The sequence below is a fragment of the Scophthalmus maximus genome, chromosome 9 (genome assembly GCF_022379125.1).
Source record: "Scophthalmus maximus strain ysfricsl-2021 chromosome 9, ASM2237912v1, whole genome shotgun sequence".
NCBI classification, from domain to species: domain Eukaryota; kingdom Metazoa; phylum Chordata; class Actinopteri; order Pleuronectiformes; family Scophthalmidae; genus Scophthalmus; species Scophthalmus maximus.
The window spans coordinates 6262180-6288789 of record NC_061523.1 but is presented as its reverse complement, the minus strand read 5'-3'; the positions used below and the strand labels follow the sequence as shown (position 1 = coordinate 6288789).

The following is a 26610-nucleotide window of genomic DNA, read 5'->3' as shown; positions in this document are numbered from 1 at the left end:
AATGACCAGCGTAGCATGAATTCTCATTCAAATTAACACATAATATAAGATCATTATAATTAACTTAAAAGACACCAAACAAAACATCATTCCTTTTTATTTTTCTTCTGAGATAATGCAATGAATTTCCAAGCATCATTTGTTATTGTACATCCTCCACTTTCTGCCAAGCCACAATATTTTGATGCAGGATCGATACCGGCTTGCCCGCCTGGCAGACAACAAGCAGACAATAGCCAACCAACGTCGGAGGGTTTGCCCTGAGCTCGTGAACGCATGTATTGGATGTCATTGCCATTCATGCAAAAGAGAGTCGAGACAGTTCCTTAAACAAAAACCCCCCCCCCCAAAAATTCAATCAAATGATCAGCTGACTAGAGGGAAATGAACGAGAACCGCATATATGTCCACAAAATGTCATGGCAATCCATCCAGTCGTTGTGTTTCCATCTGGATCAAAGTTGTTGACCGACCAATTGTCATTCCAGGAGCGATGCTGGAGATGACATGATTACTTTAGCGCTGGAAGTCGGCCTTGGACCCGACAGTATCTCACGGTACGCATGTCGCTCCCTGTGACCGGTAGCATGCGTACCGTTATTTTCAACACGCAGACTTGCATTATGTCCGTTTTATGTTTCATGTGAAATCGAACAGCCATTTGTTGGAGGAATAAAATCAAATCTGCTGTACTTACAGTACGAAATGCAGCCGTACGAGGTGGTGCTGGTTGTGTGAGCTTCTCTGCTTCAATTTTGACAAACAGCAACAGGAAAGAAAAACAAAAAACATTCAAAATTCACATGTACACACACTCCCTGTCTGTTGATATCAGACTGAAATGCAGACAGAAAAAACAACACTTGTCCTTTCTTCCCTCGCTAAGTCAGTCTCTCTCTCTTCTGGGGGGTGTGTGTGTGTGTGTGTGTGTGTGTGTGTGTGCGCGTGCGGCCCACCACTCACTGTATATAGAACAGCCCCTCACACACAAACAGGATCTCTTCCTCAAAGACTTACACACTCTTTCTCCATGAAACACACATAATCTCTCTCTCTCTCTCACACACACACACACACACACACACACACACACACACACGCACGCAAACACACTTTGTCAAACAATCCCGCCGCTTGTGTGTGACAAAGCTCCCTTCTTCCCCAGTAAAAAAAAAGGCTTGTTTGTCTGGAGATGAATCTCAGTGGGACATTCACATTCTGGTGAACACAAACCAACAGTGAAATATAGCGTGCATTTACATAAATGCATACAGAAATGTTGATGCATACAGAACCAGGATACAAAAAAAGTATCCTGGTTCACATTTTCAATATCTTAATTAATTTGGGATAATTGACGGTTAATGGCTGCTGTGAGTTATTAACTGACCCAACAGCAGCTGCCACTTAACCATTCACTGGAATACAAAATAAGATTTAATCTGCCTGTGTTATACTTCAATAAGAGTGGACATAAAAACTGATATATGTCAAAATCCGTATGCTGTATCCATTGATGTTGGTCAAACTTATCAAATCTCAATCCAAAGTCTAACGCACAAAACACCGAATACCTCAGATACAGACATACTGTATGTCACAGACATACAGTGACAGACATCAGATCACTTACACGGGGGGGGAATGTCCTTGAGCGTGTGTTGATTGGGTGTTGTAGACACAACACAGCGCATTTGGATGCAGAATTTACTTGAATACACGTTTGATTCTTTATGGCATTAACACAAATAACACCGAAAAAAAAAAAGTTTACTTGAGACATCTGGCACAAATTCCCTTTTATTACACAAGGTCTGATCATACTACAAAATTAATTCTCCATGAAACATTTGGTTTAACAAGCCTGGCGCCGTAAAGATTTGTTTAAATCTCAGACCAGCTCAGTCGCTAACGGAAAGTTCATACGATTAATTTAAACGATGTTTTTGTCTCTCGTCTCATTACTGCATGTAAACCATGGCTCTGTTGCGGAGCAGTAAAAAGTCTGAGAGAGGAGGTTGAATAGAAATGAATAGAGGAATGAAGCTAATAAGTTATATAGCTCCCGCTATTCTGGTCTCCTCAGCTCTCCAATACCTCAAAGGTCAGCACTGTCAGGACGGCTTGCTGTTGTCACCAGTGTGAATTTGGGTTCAAGTTGATGAACTTTCAGAAATGAGCTGCGAGCGAATCAGATCACAGCAAGTCTGATGGAATGAATTTCATAGGAAATGTCATCATAAACTACAAAGAAGATTAATACTCCATGCTTTTTTTGTGTTAGCACAGCAAACACAAGGCAATTGACAGATAATAAAAAACAATACGTTGTATTTGTTACTCATAAATTATATACTTACATATGTTTTTATGTGCATTTTTGTTTTGTATTCGTGTCTCTTACCTGCTAACAGCTGTTAGAACATAGGTCATTTGAGATACTCCTTCCCACAACTATGAACATGAACAAATGACATTGATACATACTGTCCAGTATAATGCATTAATAGGGGGTTTGTCTCCTCATAGATAAGCGCCACTGCTCGGTAAAAGTTCATAAAATATGGCACTTGAGTTGAATAGCCACAAGTGGGAATTATGACTCACCACCTCCATTATTGTTTGTTGATGAATGAAGACTTCTACATCATTTAAAAACTTAAAATCTCAGTTATAAAAAGGTCAGTGTTCACTGGGAAGTCAAAGTTTGTAGCTTCTTTGTTCAGTGGAAACTGCTTTGCAACTCAAACCACCTGCAGTACGGGAGCTTTGAGTCTGTCTCCATAGGATCTTCATCCTGTACAGTATATCAAAATCTTGCAGGAAGAATCCTCATTCACTTGTAATTCTGCTATGAGATCATCCCAGCTGTAATGCTCACTCAGACTACTTGTAGGTATGTAGATTTGAAGTCTGTTCCGAGTGCGTTTTTCGCGTTGCATTTGTAAATGCCAGAGTTCATCAGCACAGGATTCTGTATGACCAGACTGCCATCTTCTGTCATATGGATCCCTCCCTGCACTGTGAACCGGTTATGTGGAACCAGCGTTGTGCGTCCAGGCAACGTCCATGAAACACTGGGCGTGGGAATACCAGTCGCAACACAGTTTAATGTCACTGGTGCACCCCGGTTTACTCTCGTAATTGAGGTCAGCATATTGGTGATACGTGGTGGGAAAACCATCACCGCAACTGGGTAGGATAGTGTTGATGAGCCAAAAGAGTTGAAGGCTTTACAGATGTATGTTCCTTTGTCAAAGGTGGCGACCTGCCTGACCTGGATGGTCCCGTTGGCAAAAAAAGACACCCGGCCAACGGTTTGAGGTTTGTCCAAAACAAGGCCGTTGGGTAGAGTCCATGTGATTGATGCCTGAGGCCAGCCATCAACAGTACAAGGCAAATTGAGATTAAGGCCATACGTGATCTTTATCCCACCTGGAAATGTACAATTTTAATATTAGGTTAATTTAGTGCAAAAGGGACAAATGTACAACAAAAGATACAACACTACAACTTGCATTTCACAGTTTTTTTCCGCTGTTGGCAGGATTAGTTAGTGCATACCTGAAAACACATAAATCCTCTTGCAGCCATATTGGGCAGCAGAATTCCAGTGAGTGGAGTGTATGTTCAAATGTGACTTTTTAGTGATATATTTGGGTTATTTAAATATTTCTTGTGTGAAAAGAAATTGAAACCAAGTGAAAAAGCAACAATTTTACCATTAATTTGACATGCAAAAACACCTACCTGTAGATCCCCTGATCACTGGCTTCCTGCCTGCTTCCAGTGCATAATGTTTTTCTGCTTGTCCTGCCACATTTTTTGCAAGGCACCGGTACACTCCCTTATCAGTTGCAACCGCTTGAGAGATCCGTAGAGTTCCATTACCCAAATAATGGGTGAAGCGTTGAAGTCTAACACCAGGCATCAACAACGTTCCGTTGGGTAGCACCCATGCAAATTCCGGGGTTGGCTTGCCGCGAGCAGGACACTCCAGGAACAGTTGCCCACCGTCTTGTTTGATTGGTATGATTTCAATATTGGGAACAGCAAAGCTAGGTTTCTCAGCTAGGGATGCCACATCCAGTTCTACCAAAAGTGAGGCTTCGCCAAGATGGTTTTTAGCTAAACACGTGTACCTCCCTTCATCTGTTTTCCTAACCCCTCTCAGCTCCAAGCTCCCGTTTCGGTGTACTTGGAAGCGACCACCAAGGTAGGGTGTTGTGAGTGAGTGGCCATAAGGGGTAACCCACCAGACTCCTGGTTCAGGTTTCCCTTCCACTCTGCAATCCAGAAGCACTGTTTGGTAGGAAACACCCAAAACCTTTGAGGCACTCTTTCCCTTTATGCCATTGATAAAAGGTTCTTGGGGCTCAACTTCAAGGTTCATGTTTTTAACATCATCACCAGCAGAATTCCGTGCCACGCATGCATATTTGCCTTCATCAGCAAGTCTCACCCTTTTCAACACTAACGTCCCATTGTCCATGATGTGGAATTTGTCCGATGACACAGGTATCACATCATTACGTGGTGAGATCCACATGATCCTCGGTATAGGTTCACCTGTTGCCTGGCAACTCAATTTAACAGATTCTCCCAATTTAGCCGTCACCAAAGACTGTGATTTCAAACTAATCTTTGGAGCATTTGGTCCCACTTTGACGTTGACCTTTCTTTCATCTTTTCCCAGTTTGTTCTTGGCATAACAAGTGTAGTCACCCTCGTCTTTTTTGCCCATCTGCTGGAGAACTAAAGTTCCATTGCCAAAGATAACGTAGCGGCGGTTGCGAACGCCACTGTCATCTGACTGAAGGGCATTGTTGATTAAAGTTCCATCTGGAAGACCCCAGGAAACCTCTGGATCAGGGAGGCCTGTTGCAACACAGTCCACCTAAAAGGAAAACAAGGGAAGGGGGATGAGTGGATGAGGTAGAAAAATAAATGTAGTAAATTACTTTAGTCCCAAGATCTTATTGATAAGCTGTTTTTTTTTTAACTATTACATGTTCGGCATGATTTGTCTTAATGATACTTAATGACTGTGGTGCTTAAACCGCAGACAGACACAGTGAGCAACTAGCTGGAGAAGACAATGGAGAATTTAGCTAATTTAAAATCAGACATTTACTTCAAGAGTTGCTTAAGACCAAAACAGAGGATTTACATTTGTCAGGTGTTCAAAAACACAACTGAACTACGACCACTGAACTCTGACTATGTGAAAAGGGAACTGTTTACTAACAGGTTATGTTCATACTGCATTAAGATGCTTTTAGGAAATAAGACTCTGATGTCATATTTTTATGATAATACATATTAAAAGAACACATAAGAAAAAAACAGTTGATATAAAAAAGGGACCCTTAATATTTGATCCCACCTATCACACACAAAGCAGATTATGGGCTTGATCCCCACAGATACCTGGAAGTTTTCTCCAAAGGTGACCCTGGTCTGCACAGTTCTCACTTGTTCGATTCTGGGAGCAGTCATTAACACCTCCATCTGATAAAGCAAATACATTAAAAAAAACTTTTCATGTAAAAGAAGAACTTGGAAAATACAGAGACAGACTTCAGTGAGGTACTGATCACTAAGTGATCCACAGCTACTTTTACCAAAGCATATATTGCAAATAAGAACCATTTTCTTTACTGATTCATGTAAAGACCTATTAGACTCCTTAACAACATTGACTCATTATCGAGGCATGGATTCTCAATGAACAAAAAGTGTTTGTGTCAGCTCAACATTAAATGGTAAAGAGTTAACAGTGAAATGAATCTGTTCGTAGTCATTATCTGTCCTGTTCGTACCCGGAAGAGCTCCATGTCCTCCCCATTTGGCCGCTGAAAGACACACAGATAATTTCCACCGTCTAGCTCTGTTAGCTGAAGAATCCTCAGAGTCCCATTACGAAAGACTTTAACTGGTCTCTCCGGACTGGAGACAGATGGGGGGGAGAAAATGAGGCTGAGATTAAAGCAGTCAAGTTTAAAGCTTCTGCACAACTATAGTCCACTCACACTGGTGTTCCCATTAGACTCCACTCTTGTAGCACCCGTTTAGGAGGGATAACTTGTAGAGTTTTGTCACATTATAAATTCTCACCATAGTTCCAGTTATTTTTCCAGAGGCCTGTACTATCAAGCAAGATTTATGGATAAAGAGGTCAACATCTGGTTTAACCCTGAGATTTCAGGATCGAAGCAGTGGTTGAATTCTTACCAGGGGAAATCCCCCTTTTAACTTGTAACCTAACCTCCTTTAGAGCAGGTTAACATCAGAGGATCAGATCCAAACCTGCCAACAGCCCAACTACTGAACACTCTGGTCACTGGAAACCCACAGTCATTTTTCTGTAGCATCCTGACGAGGACAAATGGGTTTAATTGGAGTTTATCACACTAAATTGATACTTTTGATACTCTTCGATTCCCTAACAACATTCCCAACAGTGTTGATGCTTTTACTCTCTTATTCTATCACTGCAGCTCAAGAGTACATGAGGGTTTTTTGTCATGATAAATGGGATTCAAATCTGAACCCTCTGATATCTTTTAAGATGATGATTACAAATCAACATTGCAGTCTGATTGACCTCAACACACGTTAACTACTTCTTTGCTTCAGCAGTGGAAAAGCTTCTGTTCATAATAGTTTGTTCATCATCAGACAAAAGAGGGAGAAAAAAACTCACTAATAAACTTTATAGAATTCCTCTATTTATTCAAACTATATCGTTAGCCTGACATTGATAACTGGAAATTATTCTTAGTGTTTCTTTTTATTCTAGTTACTGTATGTGATCACACTGTTTACATTTCACTTGTTGAATATCATTTTTGGCTGTTGCCATAATCAAATTTACCTGCAGGTATCAGTGTTTACGCTCATACAGTATCATTAGTACTTCATTCATGAATCTGACTATGTTATTTGTAATCACCAACCCCGCCCCTTTCACATGAACACACTTGTTACTTGAGAGGGTTAACTGAGCCATTCCATAACCAGCTTTGTAATTAAAGGTTATCCAGGAGGGCCAATGTTAGGCTCAGTGAAGTTAGACAACTAAAAGACATCCAGGTATTTTTAACTTCATAGTACAGGTCTCCTAGAGGTTTTAAAGGTATACCGTTAACCTTTTAATGGAATTATGATTTTTTTTCTCTCCCAGTGATGTACTGGTTAATGGATATACAAAAGGAGGTATTTCAGTTACCTGTATCGATGCTCCAGAATGGACTTTGAGGGCAGTTGCCAGATCGTCCCTCTTGTGGATCCGGTGGACTCTGGACAGTGGAGGTAGACCGCAGAACCATACATAGCAGAGACAGAGTGTTGGCGGGATGGCACAGCATGGCGGTGTGTTGGGGGAATGGGAAGAGGAGGAGGAGGAGGTGGCTGGTGGAAGAAGGAAGGAGTATCTTCCCTCACTTCCAACTGGACAGTCCTTCTGGCGACTCCGACAGTGTTAGTGGCGACACAATCGTGCCTGTGCAAAGATCAGAATTGCTTGTCAGATGATTTACATGAAATGTGCGAGTTTCATCATCCAACAAAAACTGTAACTCAAACTTACTATCATTCGAAGGGACCTTTCTAAAAAAACTACTTCAGCATTATTGCATATTTTTGTGATATTGATTAATTCTACATTGCCTGTCTTTTGGTTGGCATTTTATAGTTTTTCTTTGTCCTATCTGCTGTTCATTAATTGGTACAATAAACAGTCAGTCACATCCTGCCAGGAGCTCTGGAAAGAGCTATTAACATTTGAGCAGGATCACTCCCTGTAAATTTAAATTATAATTATTTCCACTGGCCCTGACAGTGGAATTATTGTACACCCTTATTCAACCACACATTTGACTAGCGGGTACAGACAGACAGCATCATTTAAGATTAAGATTAAACCAAATGCATACCTTCCACCATCAGACGGTAAAACATTCTTCACAAGCAGTGTCCCATTAGGGAAAACAAAGAGCCTGCGTCCCAGAAACTGTGATGGCTTCACATGGACGCCTGCTGGGAGCATCCATTTCAGAGCAGGCATCGGTTCGCCTTTCACAGAGCAGTGGATGTACACACTCCTGCCTAGTTAGATGGGATTTTATTAGTCTGGAACAGTTGTTTTGACATTATGGGCATTGTGTTTTCTTTGTTTGATGAGGAAAAGTTTCAATTTTTTGTTTGAATGTATTCAGATTTCTTTACCATACCTGGCTGAATGATAACAGTATCCATTGCACCTTCTCCAATGCTTGGAGGCAGAGCTGCCACGTGGAGATGATACGTGATTGTATCAGCACCTGCTGCATTACTTGCTATACATTTGTAGTCCCCTTTGTTGGAGAAATTGGCAGAAATTATTTGAAGGGTTCCATTTTGAAGCAGAGACATTGGAGAGAGAAGAGTTTGAACACTGCCAACTTCACGGACAAATGTCCTGTCCGGCAGAATCCAGGAAACTTGGGCAGGTGGTTTTCCAGAGGCAAGGCAGTCAAGAGTCATACCTTTCCCCAAGTAGACTGCAATCTCTGTGGACTTTGGTGGTTGGATCTTGGGTGCCTCAGTCTGGACAGCTAAGGTAGTGACCATGCGATCTGATCCGAACCGGTTCTGGGCTGTGCAGAGGTACTGGCCTCGATCCTGAAGCTGGATGTTTTTAATCACAAAAGTTCCATTCTTGAAAACTTCAAAACGGGGACCGTGCTTGGTGTTGGCTGGGATTGTGGCACCTGAAAAAGACACAGAATGGTAAAATGTGAATCTTTGGCGCCTCCCAGTGAGTATCGAAAAATAAATAATAGGAGACAGAGCTGGTGCAAACAATAATCAGCTCAAAGTACTAAATAGACGGCTTCAACTTTTAATCTCTGTCTCTTACCTGTGGAGACTTTGGTCCATGCTATGGTAGGGTCAGGATGCCCCTTTGCTTTGCAGGGCAGGAAGACATCACTCTCTGCAAGTACAGATACACTAGCTGAAGCTACTGTGGTGATGCGTGGCTTCATCCCACTACTTCCAGCCTCCAACATCCATGGAAAAGGTGGGGCAGCTGTTGGTCGACGAGAGCTGATTCGTCCTGTTACAAAAGTGGGAAAATTCAAACAGCAAGAAAGATATCCTTATTTCTATTTAATTATATTCATTAAATATATTCATTTTCCATTAGAAAATACATAGCCTTTGTCCATGTACCTACCTCCAACAGGCCACCCACTTCCATGCAGAACCCCAGGGGTGGTGGGGTGGTAAGGACGAGGGGTTGGGATGAAACCAGAGAAAGATGATGATGACGGTTTAGCAGGGTTTGGACGTTGCAGCTTGTGAGAGTAAGAATCAGTGGCTGCTGGTGGCTTGGGGGTGTAGGGTCTGTGCAGAGATGGAGGGTTGGGTTTAGGTGCAACTGGTGATGGGGGATTATAGTAGCTGGTGCGAGGTTTGGATGTCACCATCCTTCCTAGTTGAGCAATGCGATCAAGCTGTGCCTGGAACAATAAAAAACATAAATTACTATAGTTTTGGCATTATATGCCACCGTTATCCATTATCCTTGTCATTTTTAGCAAAGGGATCGTAGCTAAATAGACTGCCATGAGTGACATCACCCCAAATGACACCAACTGATTATTTACGGTTCCTGTGAACATTTAGATACTCAATAAGAAAATAGCCGCAACATGCACACCCACTAGCACATCACTCATCGTACCTGTCTGTATCTGTTCCTCAGCCTCAATAAAAGCAGTTGATCTATGGTTTTGGTCCTGCCATCCACGTGATGATTTTGATGCCGATTAAACTGGGGCTTTCCTATTGTGGCAAGGGTTGTAGTTTTGGGTCTGACTGTTCCAGCTGTGATTTCTGGTCTGTTGGTGACAATTTGGTTTTTAGCCCAGGGGTGGGGGAGAGACCAGGGTCGCTGGGTGGGCACAGTGTGTGACCCAGGACCTAGAAACAGAGAGCAAACATTTGATCAAATACATATCCATGCATGCCAACCACAGTCAGATTGAAATATCATAACATAATACCAAACCAACATAATATTAGCTCTTTTTTGTTTTTGGTAGTCAGGTCAATTGTTTTGTTCATTATTATTTACCTTCAACACTTTGTATAATTAATCTGTTCAAAACAGCATTTAATAAGGACATCATTGCACAGCAGCATTATTTACCTTGCCTTGGATGAGGAAATGGCCTTTGACCTGGCCAGGAAGGGTAGAGCGGGTAGTAATGATGATGATGATAGAGTGAAGGCCAGTGGGAGGTTGGGGCGACTCTGGGAGGCTGGGGATGTCTGCCCAGATTTACCTCGCCCTGTCTTCCTATATTTCTATCTTGATTTGTGTGCGTCGTCCTGGAAGTGGTAGTTTGCCCTCGTCCCTGGTTGTTCGGATGGAGCCAGGGGTGAATAGGCTCCATGACTGGGGAACTGTGGATCTCAGGCTTTACTCTTGGCTTGTTTACCTCTTTACCTTCAGCCTGTGTGACTTCTTCTCTTGCTCTCCCTCTGGTTGAATGTGAAGTAATGACCTCGGAAGATGAAGTTCTTGCTTGTGTTGTATTTTGCGTGAGTGAAGGTTGAGTGTTAGGTCTTGGTCTATTTTGTGTCGTTAAGCGGATGCTATCCGGTGTATTGTAGCTCTGTGTAACCGACTCCTTTTTAGATTTTTCTGTCTCTCTGTCACTGCCGTCTATGGCTGTTTTGTGTTTTTCTTGCTGTTCCATTGCTGTTATTCCATCCTTCTCACTCCCTCCTGCAGGATTTTTGCTGTCTTTGCCATTTTGTTCAGTTTGTGTTCTTATCTCAAACTTCGAACTCTCAGATTTCTCTAGGTTGACAGAAAATGTCTCCTTTTCATGGACAGTCCTTTCAGTTGGATGAGGGGTACTGTCTGTCTTTGAAGTAACAATTGTCTTTGGATTAGGTAAATCATGTCTGCCTGAAGTGCGACTTACATCAGGAACTTTTTCTGTATCTGTTGGAAATGTGGTAAGGCTATTTTCAAGTGTGGTATGAAGAGTTTCACTGTTTAAATCGTCCTTGGCATCCACACTATCACTGTCCTTGTAAGTATATTCTTCATAGTATTCACCTTCATCTTCCTCTGTCTGATACTCAGCAGATAAGTTTTCATTGTTTACCACTGTGGTTGTAAAAGGTGCTGTTGTGGTAGTAGGAGTAGTAGTAGTTGGAGTAGGAGTAGTAGTAGTAGTGGTAGTAGTGGTAGTAGTTGTAGTTGTTGTTGTTGTAGTTGTTGGTGGTGTGGTGGATGTTGTTGGGAGAACAGTTGTCTGGGGCTTGTTAAATGGATGATTGAAGGGGTTTAAGTGCGGATGGACTCTTCTCATTGGGGGCTTTCTACGTCTATAAGGAGGCCTTCTCCTGTTTGACCGACCAGGAACAAAGTTGTAGTTCCTTCTCCCCTCTCCAAAATGCTTATTTTCAGACTGATCAACTGGCTGCGAGGTTCCAATAACAGGATAGTCTGTGATAGATTTAAGCATTTCTGTAATTCCACTAACATGATGCAGGGATGGTTCCATAGTTGTGGGAGGTGCTGGTAGACTTTCTAGTGTTTCAGAGTCTTTACCTATATCATCTGTTTTGTCTTTTTCAGAATGAGCCTCTGACTTTATTTTTGTGTTCACTGGAAATAAGGTTGCCTGTACTGTAATATCCAGAGGGGTAGAAGTATGGGGTAAGTTGTTTGTAGTAGTAGATGTAATTAGTGTAGTAGTAGTGGGAGTGGTTGTGGTAGGTTTGAGTGGACTTGTTTTGACTGTAATAGTACTGGGCTCTTCAAGTGACGGCTCTGTAGGCAGACTAACACTAGGTTTAGCATTGGCTTTTGCCAATATCTCTGCCCAACGATTAGGATCTAATTCCTTAACTGATTTATTGGGTTTTCTTTTTGAATCTTTAATTCTTATCCTTTTGGAAACCCCATTAGGGTTCCTTTGTTGTGTCCCCACACTCTTTGGAAACTGCGTAGCAAAAGGACGTATAATTTCCTGGTAATATCCCCCTGAACCCTCTGCTTCCTCCACGGCAGTTGGTAAGCGCTGCTGCTCTCTTTCTGTCTGTACTTTAGACTTTTTAGAGCCCTTTTTTTCATTGACTTCCACCATGAGTGATAGCATGTCGACTCCATACAGATTTGAGGTTAAGCAGCTGTACTCCCCTGCATCTTCTTGTGTCAGCTTCCTTACTACCAAAGTCCCATTTTCCATCACTTCCGCTCGTCTTGTCTGTTGTGTGGGGAGTAGAATTACATTTTTGGGTAGGTACCACATAGTTTGATATGGCTGAACTGAGGCCACGTCACAAGGAAGAGCTAAAGAATGTCCCCTTTCAACTACAATTTTCTGACCGTTGAAAGCAGTGGGGCCAAGCGAGAGTTCTTTAATTGTGAGCCTCAAAGGCATCAGATCCACACCAGCTTTGGTTCTGACCATACAGTGGTAGAGGCCCGAGTCAGACAATGTTGAATTCAAAATCACAAGTTCTCCTCTTTCAGAAACTTCTGTCTTATCGTTGGCATCTTCCACAATTGTCAAATCTGGAAGCATCCATTCAACTTTCAACTCTGGATTTGAAGTGATGACACTGCACTCCAAATTAACCTTTGAACCCTCGAGAGCTGTCTGAACCCGACCCACTGTCCCTCTCCGAATCAGTGCCCAGGAAGAAGTTAAGTCATTGTCATCTTCCTGCCCTCTACGACTGTTGACATGCTTGGAAATTAAAGTGGTGAAATCCATCACCAGTTTCTTGGTCGTTGTCTGCTGTCTATTGAGCTTCAAAGTGACTCTGGGCTGAAGCAGCCATGAGGGTTCTGCTACCAGATGTCCTTTTAATTCTGTGAAATATGGGGAATTTTCATTTACAGCTTGTGAATACTGATAAGTTACTCTGCTTGTATTTCCTCTCTGTTGACCTCTTTCCAAGATAGCAGGGCTTTCATAGTAATATGCGACCAGCTGCCATAGATTTTGCAATGCCTCCCGATCAATCTCACACTCAAGCACAGTCACTAGTGATACATTGACAGATAACTCCCCAGGTGAATCTGGATTTACAGTCCAAGACATAGGTAAACTGTCTCCAGGGTGGCGCACATTGCATGCCACATGAGCTTGATTCCCATGGCTGTCAGAGAGAACAAAAGACAGGTAGCCCAAAGATTTTTCAAAGTCCCTGGTGTACGGGAAGTCAGGCTCTGTTTCAGATTCGGCCCACACTGGGTTGTCCCACTGTTTGAGAGGGGAGCGAAGAGCTGGGCGTTCACAGGTAAGCCTGTCCGGAGTTAACCCTAACAAGAGGGTGCTATTCAGGGGTTGAGGAGAAGCACACTGGGGGCAAGTCTCATTGGAGCCACGTTCCTTCTTACACTTTATAACGCCTGGGACAAAGAGAAGAGAGGAAGACAGGGAGAAATTCATACATTTTGTCACATGAAGCAGGCCATTCAAAATAATGATATATGATCAACTCCCACTCTGATACACAAAGCAAGCATATGGGAGTGTTGTTAGATGAAGCCTACTGCACACTAGTTGTACAGCACACATGCACAGTCAGCAACTAGCTGATGAACATAGCAGAGCATTTAGCAGCTATTGCTCAGAATCCGGTGAAGAACAAATGCAGAGCTCAAAGCAGAAATATTGAATTCCCATTAACCAGATTGACAAGAAAATAACTCAGAATGAATGATACTATGGCTCATCAAACAGCTGGATGTGTAACTAAGTAGCTGAATGTTGACAAGATCGATATCGGTTTATAGGCGATTCTTATAAAGCTTCTTCCTTCTGCCCCCAAAAGACAAAAAAGATCACTAGATGCAGGTTTGCAGCTACTCTTTAGCCCATCCACCCATCCATCGTCTACCGCTTTATCCATTTAAGGGTCACGGGCTGGAGCCAATCCCAGCTAACATTGGGCGAGAGGCTTACATGTTCGCCAGGCGATAATATGTCAATTTTATGTTGTTCCTCTTCCTCCAAGCAGATAATAAAAGTCAACTGCGGCAGCTTTAAGTTTAAGATTCCCTCCCTACAAACCAAAGAGTCATGAAGTTGTTAGTTTTTTTTAGTTTAAATTACACTCTCTGGCTACACAGAAGTGAAGGATTAAGGAATAGTGCCAAATTTACAAAATAATTCATTCACGTGTGCCTACCTTCATGTTGGGAACTCCATTCTACCAACCAGTGAAGTTGACAGTCACAGGTCCAGGGATTACCATGAAGCGAGAGGAGCTCCAGCCTCGGAGCAGTCTTCAGTGCAGTGGCGGGGAGCTGCTCCAACAGATTGTCTGACAGGTGTAAGTGTCTGAGACAAAAACATTAGGTCATTTTCATCACTCACTGGTCTGCAGGTTGACAAGGGGACGGGGCCTATCCTTGCATGCACTGTGCAGAAGGCAGGGAAAAAGGTTCAACAAACAAGTTGGGGTCTCTACTAGACCTACATATCTTTAAACTCGTGGTAACAATTTCTACGACCTCAGTCATTTTAAAACGGTTGTTTAAAATTTGCAAATATAAGAGTCATATCGTTTAATTTCTTACTTGAGTCCAGAGGTCCAAAAGCTTCCCAGTAGTGTCACTGTTATGAAGGTGTGAGGGTGGATGTCTTTGAGGAGGTTCCCCTCAAGCTGCAGTAGCTTTAGGGAGGTCAGGCCAGAGAAGGAGTACGGCTCAATAAAGTCTATCAGGTTATGGTCCAGATGGAGACGGATCAAACCGACAAGACCCTCAAACAGACCAGGGTTCACTGATGTTAGCTTGTTGTAACTCAGCTTCAAGATCTGGGAACAAAATAAAGTGTGTTATTCTCACACATATTGAATATTGAATCACTTTTTTAGTATTTTTTCAGAAATCTTTATTGTCTCCACAAATTTATTAACATAGGAGACAGGAGGACTGAAACTGGGAACCACAGTCCTGATTTACCACTGCCTCAGAAAACATACACAGAGCAGATGTGGTAAATGTGGTTTAGGAATTGGGAGATTGGATTTCACTCTGTTTTTCTTCTGATGTTAGCCGCTCCCAATGTGGTCCACTTCTTTTAAATATGCTTTTCATATTTTTCATCATATTTCATTTCTTTATTGAACTTGCGTCCACTTATGGCTCAATGGTGTTCATTTTTGCTCCAGCAGTGATCTTAAGCCATATCTGGAGAAAGTAACAGATGCGAACACTCTCTAAGCTGATATGACACAGATTGAAGACAAACCATGAGCAACCATGAGTATTTCAACCACTTTCTCTTGACTTGGATCTGTTGAACCCCCTGGACCTGGACAAAATCTACAATAAATCATGTGATCTTGCCGAAATACAGGTCCTCTTGCTCTTGGGTCCGTGTAGGTCCAGGTTTAAGATTCATTAGTGCAGAAAACAAGATCATGAGCAGAAAGCCCCATTCAAGGTTATATACAGTGTGAAACGACTTCCAATCCTTTCCTCCACCCTTACCCATTCAAAGTCGTTACAAATTAGAGGACACATTATTAAGGTTATATTGGTACAGTTACATCTATACCAGGACGCACAAACACTCTACCTGTAGTGATCTTAGGCTGTAAAATGCCCCGGGGTGGACTGTGTTAATGTCGTTGCCATGCAACATGAGCATTTCCAGTTGCCGTAGTGACCTGAATTCTGACCCCTCCACCTCCATCAGGCTGTTATACCTGTCAGAAAAGGGACAATAGATAGGAACAGTTACTGTACAGGAATTAAAGAGTAACAAAGGTTCCTTGGGGGTCAGAGGAAAAAGGAAGCTGAAATTAGCCAGCGGTGCTTGCAAGTGTGTCTGGGCCGATGTGACCTTTCACACGAAGTGTCAAGGAAAGGTGGAAGGAATGCCTAATGGAAAAGAAGGAAAGGGGGATGTCAGAGAGACCTCAGTCAACCTTTAACCCCCCCCCCCAATCCCCCAATGACTTTCTCATTATTCCTCTTCAAAGTTCACCATGTGCATGGCAGAGGAGAAGGAGAGAGAGAGAGAGAGAGAGAGAGAGAGAGAGAGAGAGAGAGAGAGAGAGAGAGCAAGAATTACAATGCTGCATTGTATTCACAGCTTTCTTAAAGCATGAATGTATAGGCATTGGCCCAGCTTATTAAACAATTACATTTGTTCTGCCCTCTTATAAACGACATCAACCGCAACACTTAAAAACTGCAGGGGGAACTGTATGTGTGGATAGGGCCCTGTAAATTTGACCAGCTTAATTATACCAGCAGTGATGAAACAAAGAGTTAGTGGAAAACCTTTAATTTGATCTTCAGGTTGCAACAGACATCCCACCAAGAGTCAAACTGATTGCCAAGCACAGTATAGAGCAGGAGATGCCAGAACCAAAGACATTATTCATCAAATGAACTGAATCTTCAGCAGAGCACACAGTCTGTTGGCAGGGGCTGACGGCGCTTGACAGATTTCAGTGTAAGAATTAGTCAGCCCTTCCGACGACAGGAGTCGGCTCAATCAACACTGTGGAACAGAGTCTACGTTCCTTCAGTGAATTCCTGAGCTCTAAAACACGCAACACTCACCGAGGTGAAGTTATCCCTCAATAACACATGGGAGATGAGGAGATGATCCGAAGGTTGCATTTCTCCATTGCCATCAATAAAACAGCCAGCTCCAATCTATCATATAGGTCACTTATCTTTCGATGACATGAGTGCACATATATTCAGCGGAGGTTTCCCCATTGGGAACTGAACTTCAGACCCTGAACTTGTTCATGCTTTTCTCTTATAGCGTAACAAATGGTGGTGCATTCTTCCTGTATGGAGTTCAAGTTTTTTTCACAGAAAATCATTTCAGGCAGATTGAAGCTAGTATAAAACTAAGCAATCGTTTTATGTGGACACTCTTTGGTATTTGGATTTTAAATAATCTAAAGCCAAGACTTTTGACACTGAACGCTGAAACTAATAAGATGACTGTTTCAAAGGTAGGGTGCAATGTAATATGAGTAAGTTGGCTGGTGGAAGCATGTCCATGCACTGTAAAGGGTCATATTGACGTGCTGGTTAATGCGACAGAGTAGAATTGCCAACTAAATGGTTGAGTTGGTAAAAACAAAAGAAAAAAGAAATAGACCATATGACTTGTTGTCCAAACAGTGATAATGCCTCTCAAATTGGGTTTTCGCTTTAGGGCTGCAAATCCATAACTTAAACATATGCTGTTTATTTTAACATTTCATATATTAGCTTGTTTGGTCCATAGAACCTCAAAAAAGAAGGCCTTTTCCTAGTGTTCAAATTAATGTCATAAAATGTTTTGTTTTGCTGGACCACCAGCCTAAAACCCAAAGTTGAGACGAGGACAAAACAACAAATCATCACATCTGACAAGCCAGAGTTTTAAAAATGATAAACAATAATTTATCAAAAATAGTCGCTGATTAGTTTTCTAGGGATCAACTAATTGATTCTTAGTCCAGCACTACCTAACTGCAAGTGGAGCAAACCTTGCAATCCAAAAAATGTGCCCCTAATTGTCTAAGTACCTTATGGTATGTTATGGTTAGAGATCTCTGGAGCCAAGCCAAGTAAAAGTGAGTGTATGTGCTCTTATAATTCATCCTCACTGCTTCATGTTTGAGAAATTATTGAAACCCTATTGAAGTCTCATGCAGGCTTTCCAAATAGTGAACTGCTGGCTGTATTAGACATCAACACTTATCTCCTCAAAACCATAAATCCTGGTGTTTTGAGGGATGTGTCCTGCAGGCGGTCCATACCATCCCCCATGTCACTCGCTGATCAATCTGCACAACAGTTCATTTGAAAGAGGATTGAAACTTGCATTGATTACACTGATTTTCTTTTACATTCAAACACACCAATGGTGTAACCCCAACCTAAAGGGGAACAGACTCCAGAGTGTAAATAGAACACTCCAAACATGCCTGGTGTGAACATATACCATAAGTTTTGCATTAGAGATTAAATCCCCCTGGATGGCCCCCCAGTTAACAGGGTGGTCTAGTGTTTAGAAAGTTAGAGCCTGTTCGCTCCCTAAAGGTTTGGGTGCTATCCAAACGTCTGCTCGGCTGCTGAAGGAAATAAATCATTCTTTTTCTTTTTTGCGATTGAATGTTTGCTAAATATTGCAGACACTAATAGATTTTCCATTCAGGTCCCCCCCTTAAATTTTGTAACATGTGTATTCGTATCAGATAGAGGTTTGACAAAAGCGGTTTTCTAATTTCTAACTGTCATTAGCCAACTGAAATGACAATGAACAAAGATAATTTCATGCTGTAGCTCACCAGCCACATACTGAGTTAATAACATTTCCAGCTAACTCATTTCAAATAAGGAACATCTATAGTATGAAAGAAAAATCCTACACATGAAGTTGATGGCCACGTACACAATGTAATCCAAAGCAAAAAGTCTGTATTGGGACCAGTTTGCAATAAGAAACAGCATTGTTCTTGAATCGTAGTGTCCAGCTCATACTTGTATTTCATTCTAATAGAACACTGCTGGTTGTTAAGCTTACATTCTTGGACAGGCACGACAGCAGTTAGATTTTAAAGCAACAGAAAAGGCTTTTAAGGATCGAGGACTAACCCTTATGTTTGGCTTGCATTAATGCTTTTTTGGGTAACAAGACTGGCTGGGGTTGCTGCTGTAAACGTTGCCAAATCTACTAAAAAAAAGCAGCGAGCTCCAGCTGATATAGATGTAGTAGCATAGCATCCACAGAGCGGGGATATAGACAGTGGATGTGCTATTGTTTTTAAGGTCGTTTTTTTATGTTAGATAACCTGCAACTCCATGACTTAATAAATTGTGAAATGCTCCTGACCTTGGAAGGAACACTTGATTACTTTGTTCCTCCACTATTATATGTGCTTTTGTTTGGTGGGTTTTTTCCCCTTTGCCATATGTCTTTATAAAGGTTAAATAAAAAAACAAAGGCCAGAAAGCTCTGTTGATGTAGATTTCTGTTACTTAGACCTGGGAGGGGGGTTGGTGTGATTTAATAATAACTTTTTGCTTGCTGTTGCAAAAACTGTTCTGCACACGATCCCTGCAGTGTAATGCTGACAGCTACAAACCAGCATATCCGTTTTTGTTTTGGCTTTTTATATGGAATACGCTGATATTTGATCCAAAAGCACAGGAGCACATGTGGATAGAGTGTATCTCCTGTGGACTGGACTGAATGTTGGAATCATACAAAAGCATTTGTGACATTTACATTATGAAATGCTTTTATCACGTCAAAGCTTTATATACAGTAGTGAAGAGTTGAGTGGCCACACTATAGGCAAAAAAGTAATGTACCCGACTGCAGTGAGTTCCCAAAATACATGAGCCTCGCATGCAATTGGGAAGTACTTCAGTGAACAAAAGTGCAGCTCCGGCTGCCGATTGCCAAGTAGTTTGTGTAAATATGGATTGTTTGGAGCCAATTATTAGACAGACCAATTTGTCATATACAAAACAGAGGCTGGGCTATTTTTCTGCCATGCTGGAGGGCAGTGAAAGCTCCATCTATAACACAAAGACCCACATGGAAGCGATTAGGAGATTCATTCCCCCCTGAGTCACTTTAGCATACCACCTTATCCTCTGCATTTTTTTGCATTGTCAAATTAACTGTAAGTCCAGGAAGATGATCTCACTGATGAAACTGCATTCTTTGGTTTATTTTTATTTTTCTAACAAGCAGCGATATGTTTTTCATGATCTCGACCCCTGAGGAAAAAGACAGTAATTTCCCCTCAGGTTGAATTGTAACAAAGTGATCTGAAAAGAGCAGTCAAAATGCTTACTCGCCAATCAAAAAGCACTTGGTATAGAGCATTTTGCTTTGTGAGTTATCTGAGCAAGTGTTGATCATATATTAGCTAAAGAAAACATTTCTCTGACAAATTACCGACACCGCATTCCGCCCCATTTCCTGTAGAGTGTCTGGTTTTTCCTTCCCCTTTGGGCTGGTTGACAACAGTGCCTCCGTGCTTCTGTGTGGATGTGCGTTGATGCGCAGCAGCGGAGTCTTACCCCAGGTTGAGCCTCTCTGTGTCTTTAGGAAAGGTTTTGGGTACGGTGGTCAGGTGTCTGAATGTACAGTGGACCTCCTTAACGCCGGGGCAGCTACAGGTCCGGGGGCAAGACGGGGCGGCGCGGGCAGGGTAGACCTGCAGGGGTGGAGCAGAGGCGTGAGGGCCGTCAGAATGTGAGAAGAAAGGGTGAAAAAGGAGAGTACTGTAAGTCAAGGGAGGAGGTCAGGACTCAAAGCGGGAAGAGCGCAGAGAAAGACAATTCGAGGAAGTGCGAGAGAGCAGTGAGGGGAGGTGGATTCAGAAAATATGAGTTAAGAGAAGGACAAGCAAACAGATCAGTTCAGACTTGTCGTAGCTGACAGTTTGGAAAGAAATCAATACCAAGTGGAATAAATAGACCTAAGGCTTATATAAAACAGACCAGGTGTACTGAACGAACATCCCGTGCTCAACTCCAGCAAGCTTTTTTTTAAGGTAATTCATAGATTTGAGAGCCAATATCTATCTTAAATGCAAGGTTACATTACGGAAATAAACGTATATACTTTAGTCACTCATGTAAGCCTCATAACTTAAGCAAATTGACCAATGGCTATACAGCATTTGAAAACATTAAGTGGTGTCCTAATGTAGCATAATAAGATTTTCACATTGTCTCCACAGTGAGAACAGAAGTCTACTGAGCTTGCTCTTTTCGTTTTCTCCATTGTACTGTAATTGTCACATTGTGAGTGATTGTTATCAGTCAGGGATTTCGATGGTTCAAGGATCCAGCCGCTGAGAGCGTCCGCGCGGGAAGATTTACCGTTTGCCACAGCAGCGATGAGAGGAGCAGAGGAAACCCCGCTGCAGCCAACCTGCTGAAGAAGTTGGCGCACCACCGCAGCGCCATGACGGGACGGCAGTCGGACCGCTCACGCCATTAAAGAAGCACCTGGAGGAAGGAATGAAGCGGTGCACAGAGGTACAGCATGTCAAAACAAACTGAACATTATAAACACAGGATTTATCACAGGGCTTTTGTAGTGTACTGTATCTTGCACAAGTGCAAATAATAAACTGGTGACTCAGTCAATGACATTGCTGTTGATCTATATTTCAAGAATCATAAAGTGACCCACTGGCGACTTGTACGTAGATCCCCCTGTGACGCGTGCCGTTTGGAAAAAGTCTGTGCAAATCTGAACAGGATGAGCACTTCAGAAAACGGATGATGCAACATCGATGCTCATCGACTGAACACTAATTCTCGGAATGCTCTAGCTCCTTTGAAGCCTCATTGAGGAAAGCGCCTAAGCAAAAAATATTCTACACCTGCATTAACTGATTTTTTATTTTAAAAAATTGCTACTTGGGGACACGACATTCATGCCGTCAACTCAACACTGTTGTATTAATATCTTATGAAGCTTATACGGCAAACTTATTCCCCTAAACACATCTGCCACATACTGATCAGCATCAACCTTCACTTGGAGTCACATTTTCTACGACAACTCCAGAGGGACATATCTGGCTCTTTAGATTATAAATACTCCACTTTTTGGTCAATTAGTCGCCAACTTTGTCTGATGTTTTGTGTCATTTATTACAGCAAACAGATCTTAAGCAATTTAGTCATGGTTTGAATCAATTTCTAAATATGTTAATTGTGGCTGTGTGATTATTCAGACAGAACCATGTTGACTTCTGAGAGGAAACATCTTTAGATAGCTTTACTTCTAAACGATAAGCCACATTCACGAGCATGCGCCACTAATGTTATACGCATAGCTTTCAATGCATGTAAAAACTGTATGTGCATACACATACATCCATACATATTCAGCTGATTTGTCTTTTTTTTTTTTTTTTTGACTTCTTACACCTAATGAGCTTTTGGAGAGGCAGTAACTCCCTTGATGTTGCAAAGACTAGTTTTTAAGTGTTTTGGCCAGACCCGATTAAAGAGAAAATTACCATAATGTCTTGCAAAAGGCATCACATTAATAAACATTTTACACAAGTCTAAGCTGGTGCGCTCACAATGTTTTGTTGGATCAAGAAAGACAGAAAGAAGAAAGAACTTACATTAAAGTTGATGGTGTGAGAAATGAGCTCCACGACTGAATAACTTGACAACAGTTGCCGCTCTCTTCTACCAAACTATTTGCCCTCCAGGTCGATAAGACACATCAGCGAGCTATGAACACTAACTAAATCCTACTTGTCTTCACTACACCTTTCCTCGGGGGAACTCAGCGGAATGCAAATCCTCTCTTATCCAATATAATCACGTTTCAAAAATGTGTTCATTCGTAGACTCACAATAGATGGATCATCTGTTGATATTGTGGATTAATGTCTCACAAAATCACACTCTGGTATAACTCAAACTGTTTCTCGCATAGAAAAGAATTCAATGCAGTTCATTAGAAAGGAATAGGAGTGTGGAAAACAACCACTTGACATTGGCGGTTGTGGTTTGCTGCAGTGCCAGGTGGTTTGGCAGTCGTCACGTTGGTTTTAAATGTTAACATGCGTCTTTGAGGGCATTACATGCCAATTACATATGCCACTCTTGCTGAAACACACACTCACACACACACACACAAACACACACGCCCGCGCGCACCAGTGGGATCGTCAGCAAACTCAGGAGAGAGAGAGAGAGAGAGATGGAAGGAAAAATAGAAGGAGAAGCATTCACAGGTAGAACCAAACAACACCCATACATATTTGTAGTCATTAGAGGCCAGTTTGGGGTTTCTGGTTTCCACTTGTACGTCTGTCTTCTCTCCTCACAGGGAGGCTAATTTACCTAACAGCTGTTTGTGTGTGTGAGTGCGTGTGTGTGTGTGTGTGTGTGTGTGTTTGTGTGTGTGTGTGAGATGGGAAGGAAAGAGCACCTCAGTGACCTGAATCATAAAGTGGTATGTGGAGGATTTATAATTGTTTTATCTTTGTTTAATTCTCTCTCCATCACACACACACACACACACACACACACACACACACACAGTTTGGACTTCCTGATCTGACAAACACGTTAACCTACATAGAGATCAGTCAGGACATCGCAGATCAAATTGGCTGTTTCCAAAGGAAAGAATTTACTTTCACATTGCAACATGTGACAGCTGGTTAGAAGAACAACAAAAGCATTCAAACTCACAATACCAAGAAAATCATGTATTGTTAACACTACACTGAAATGAACAGAGCTTTAGCACGTATTTGCTTGTTGAACAGATAAAACCAACATTAACATTCATAATAGATGACTTTGACATCACCAGACAAATGTAAATACTTTAGTTTCTAGCTAAATATGAGCTATTCGCTAGTTCTGTGTGATTGACGTGTGATGCTGAGCAGGAAGTGTACGGTGGGTTTTCACAGCTTAAAATAAAAATGTTTCCTATTGGTATGAATGTAGATTTTCAAACGGTGCTGTAATTATCCACAGAGGGAAACCCTGTCCTCTTTCAGGAAGGTCAGGGGTCTGTTTGAGATTCTTCACCGCGGTCAAGGACACTGAAGAAGGAGGGACGCTTCGTGGCACAAGAGCTTGAACCTGGAGCCCCTCGGGTTTCTAACGACTTTTCCACCATGTGACTGAGACAATAAAAACTCGTGCTTGACCTTTCTCAAGAGGCGGCACCCGGTTATTGGATATATATACCTGCGGCTCGCCACCAATTCCCCATATTGTCCATATTAGTTTAGCGATCCGTTTTACATTCTAAGTGACACGTGGAAGAACACTGGGTGCAGTTTATTAGGGTGTTCCACGACCCTTAACTCACAATACGACTCAGGTAAGGAGCCAAACCACCGCATTGAATTAACAGAGCAATAAACGTGTCCATTCGGTGTGTCAGCCTCCAATAGCACGGAGTATTATGATCACAGATGGAAACTTATTTCCCACTCGTGCTGACTATCTTTGATGGCTTTAACAGCTCACCGGCGTTCGCACACTGGAGACAGAGAGAGGACTGAAAACACTCAAGAGCAGAGCAAAGGGGAGAGAGGGAAGGAAAGGAGAGGAACGGGGAAAAAAAATCAAGAGAAAGCTGTTAAGAAAAGATGAGAAAAAGGACTTTGCTGCACTATGGAATCACTTAGTACCCCTCCCAGACTCTCACTTGGCGGAGATAAAGTGCCGTATTCCTAGAGCACCTCACTTATCAGAACTGCGGTTATCAAAATCATATGCTCATTGGCAGACTCCCTGGTTTTTGTCTTTACGGCTTCGTCTCCTTTCCATTGTCTAGTACTTTTGAACACGATCACTAATTGAACTGCGCAAAGAGCCAAACTGAGTCATGCTGTGATCTGAGAGAGAGGCTGTCGTCAATTCTCATGAATGACTTGATGTCAACGTAATCTTAATTAAAATGCCATGGAAATGAAAACAAAGAAACAAACCTAGGTAAGGTTTAGTGATCTCCATCTCCTAGACTTGTACCATCAGCCCAGTTTGATCTAAATATAAAGGGGAGGAATCTCTGTCTGACTGAAAAACACATTAGTGTAATTGGGACCATAGCTGCTGTAGAAAAACACATGCTGACTGATTGTCTATAGGTGATCATTCGAGATGAATTAAAAGCCAAAAATGATCTCCGTAAAACACGGCGTGTCCCTTTAAGAATGTCTTGACTGAGGCCGATACATCTTAATGTCAAAAGCATCACGCCGACTGCCAGCCAACTCACAGCTGCTCCCTTCAAGATAACATGTCAAGAGAAGACTACAATATGAATCCCACATGTTTTCCGAAGTCTGTAAATATCATGTGCTGCCCATATATCCTCATTCAGAAATGCTCTTTCATCATTCCCTTTTTTAATTGCTACCACTGGATTGCGACCTCATCTCCAAGCAGACAGGTTAATACAACAGCCAAACATGTATTATGATCTTTCATAAAGGTTTTCACAAATTACTAATAGCAAATGATTTACATTAATTACCTTTTCATAAATCTTAATGATTTGCGATAGTAAAAAGCGTTCACTTTGGGGTTTTTTTCTTTTTGCATTTACAGATGGTATAAAACATGTCACTCATGTGCGCAACAAATACGGAACAAACGTCCCCTCTTGTCTTTTCGCGTCCTGGGGTTTTGAACTCAACACTGACGGAATGGGGGGAAAAAATTCTTTGAATGGATGCTAATTGAAAAATATTTTGGAACTCATTTTGACGGGCAGCTGACTTTCAGACTTCCCCTGGCCTAGCATTGGCGGGAAATCCGTCGGGTGGTTTTTTCGCGCGGCTGCAGACGCCCATGTGGCCTTCGCAGTAAACTTGAAATGCCTCACACGGTCGAAAGTCTTGAAAGCTTTCCGTTTGCCTCTCTGCTTATTATTACCGAGAGCTGGCCCTCGAGGCATTACAACAATGCCGCGTGTGGCTAACAAATACTCGCGTGTATTTATACTCAGCGCCTGTTTGCCTGAAGCGCTCACTGGTGGCAGTAGGATTGAAATGCCAAAAGGGACCCGGGCGTAGTCAACAATCTTCCCCGGTAACAGGCTGTGTTTGGCAGAAATGAGTGTGTGTCATTTGTGGGGTTTTTTGTCGGGTGGCAGGCAACAATAGGCTTTTAAAGAGCACGGAAGCTTTCGAAAGATTTTCCCGCTTTCCCCGCTGGGTGCTCTGGGCAGGAAGAGTCAATTAACAGATGAATTGAAGAGCGTTTGCTGACCACATCTGTCACAACATGACAGCGAGGATGAAATCCGATTTCAGAGTCGGGTGGCATTCCTCGAGTTTTGCGGAGACAAAATACGGCTGTAAAACTGTCACTCGGCTGACTTTGGACGTCCCGTCAGACGACTCGCCGAGTAATCCAACTGACAGCTTTGAATGATGACAATTAGTTAGCCGACGCGTTGCACTTCTCTCAGTTGGAGTCGACGACCTGGAAGAAACTCTTTCAATTGACTCTGGGGCTGTTGCCTCAACATGCGAGGAGTTGTTTTGTTTAAATGATAATCTCCACGTCAAAAGCAGAGTTCAACAGCACCAGCCTCCGTTGAAGTTGCCTTAGAGTTTTGGGAGCGTTTGATTAGTTCTCATTTATTAAAAAAACAACAAAAAAAACCCAAGTGACTCACCTGGCAACTCGTGCAGAAGGGGTAGGACGATAAAAAGGACAAACGGTTAAAGAAACCAAATAACGCCCAAGAACAAGTCCTTTGGCTTTTCCACTGCACGCTGGAAAGTTTTACAAGGGAAAAAAAACAGGCATTAAAAAAGTATCCACTTGATGTTCGTGGTCCTCTGGATGTTTGCTGACTTGTAAAGCCACCGAGGTCCCGAGGTCTATGAAAAGAGAGAGGGGATGAGGCGGCGCGCTCTGTGCGTGCGCGTGCGTGCGTGTGTGTGTGTGTGTGTGCGTGTGTGTATCAGTTTGACCCTCTGTTGGTCCTACAGGCATCTGGATTGTAGATCAACTTCTTTCCCTCTCTCCCGTCCCGTTCTGTAGCTGTGTGGTCAGGAATGCAGCAGCTTCTCCATCCCCTTTTTACA

At 42.3% G+C, this 26610-nt stretch overlaps 1 protein-coding gene across 2 annotated transcripts; it reads right to left on the bottom strand.

Moving 5' to 3' along the window:
- Positions 1–1769: 1769 nt before the first annotated feature.
- si:ch211-159i8.4 (matrix-remodeling-associated protein 5) lies at positions 1770–26610 on the bottom strand. 2 transcript variants are annotated; one of them, XM_035650683.2, is made up of 17 exons: positions 26196–26610; positions 20891–21019; positions 20084–20220; positions 15609–15738; positions 14603–14841; positions 14212–14363; positions 10199–13429; positions 9731–9969; positions 9221–9506; positions 8903–9100; positions 8235–8753; positions 7938–8109; positions 7232–7504; positions 5823–5949; positions 5431–5511; positions 3751–4897; positions 1770–3435 (listed from the first exon to the last, which is right to left on the bottom strand). In XM_035650683.2, the coding sequence occupies exons 2-17, from the start codon at positions 20975–20977 to the stop codon at positions 2882–2884; spliced, it is 7572 nt and encodes a 2523-aa protein (XP_035506576.2). In that variant the 5' UTR covers positions 20978–21019; positions 26196–26610; the 3' UTR covers positions 1770–2881. The 2 variants fall into 2 exon arrangements, with proteins under 2 accessions (XP_035506576.2, XP_035506577.2); XM_035650684.2 differs by lacking the exon at positions 26196–26610 and having other exon boundaries at positions 20891–21076.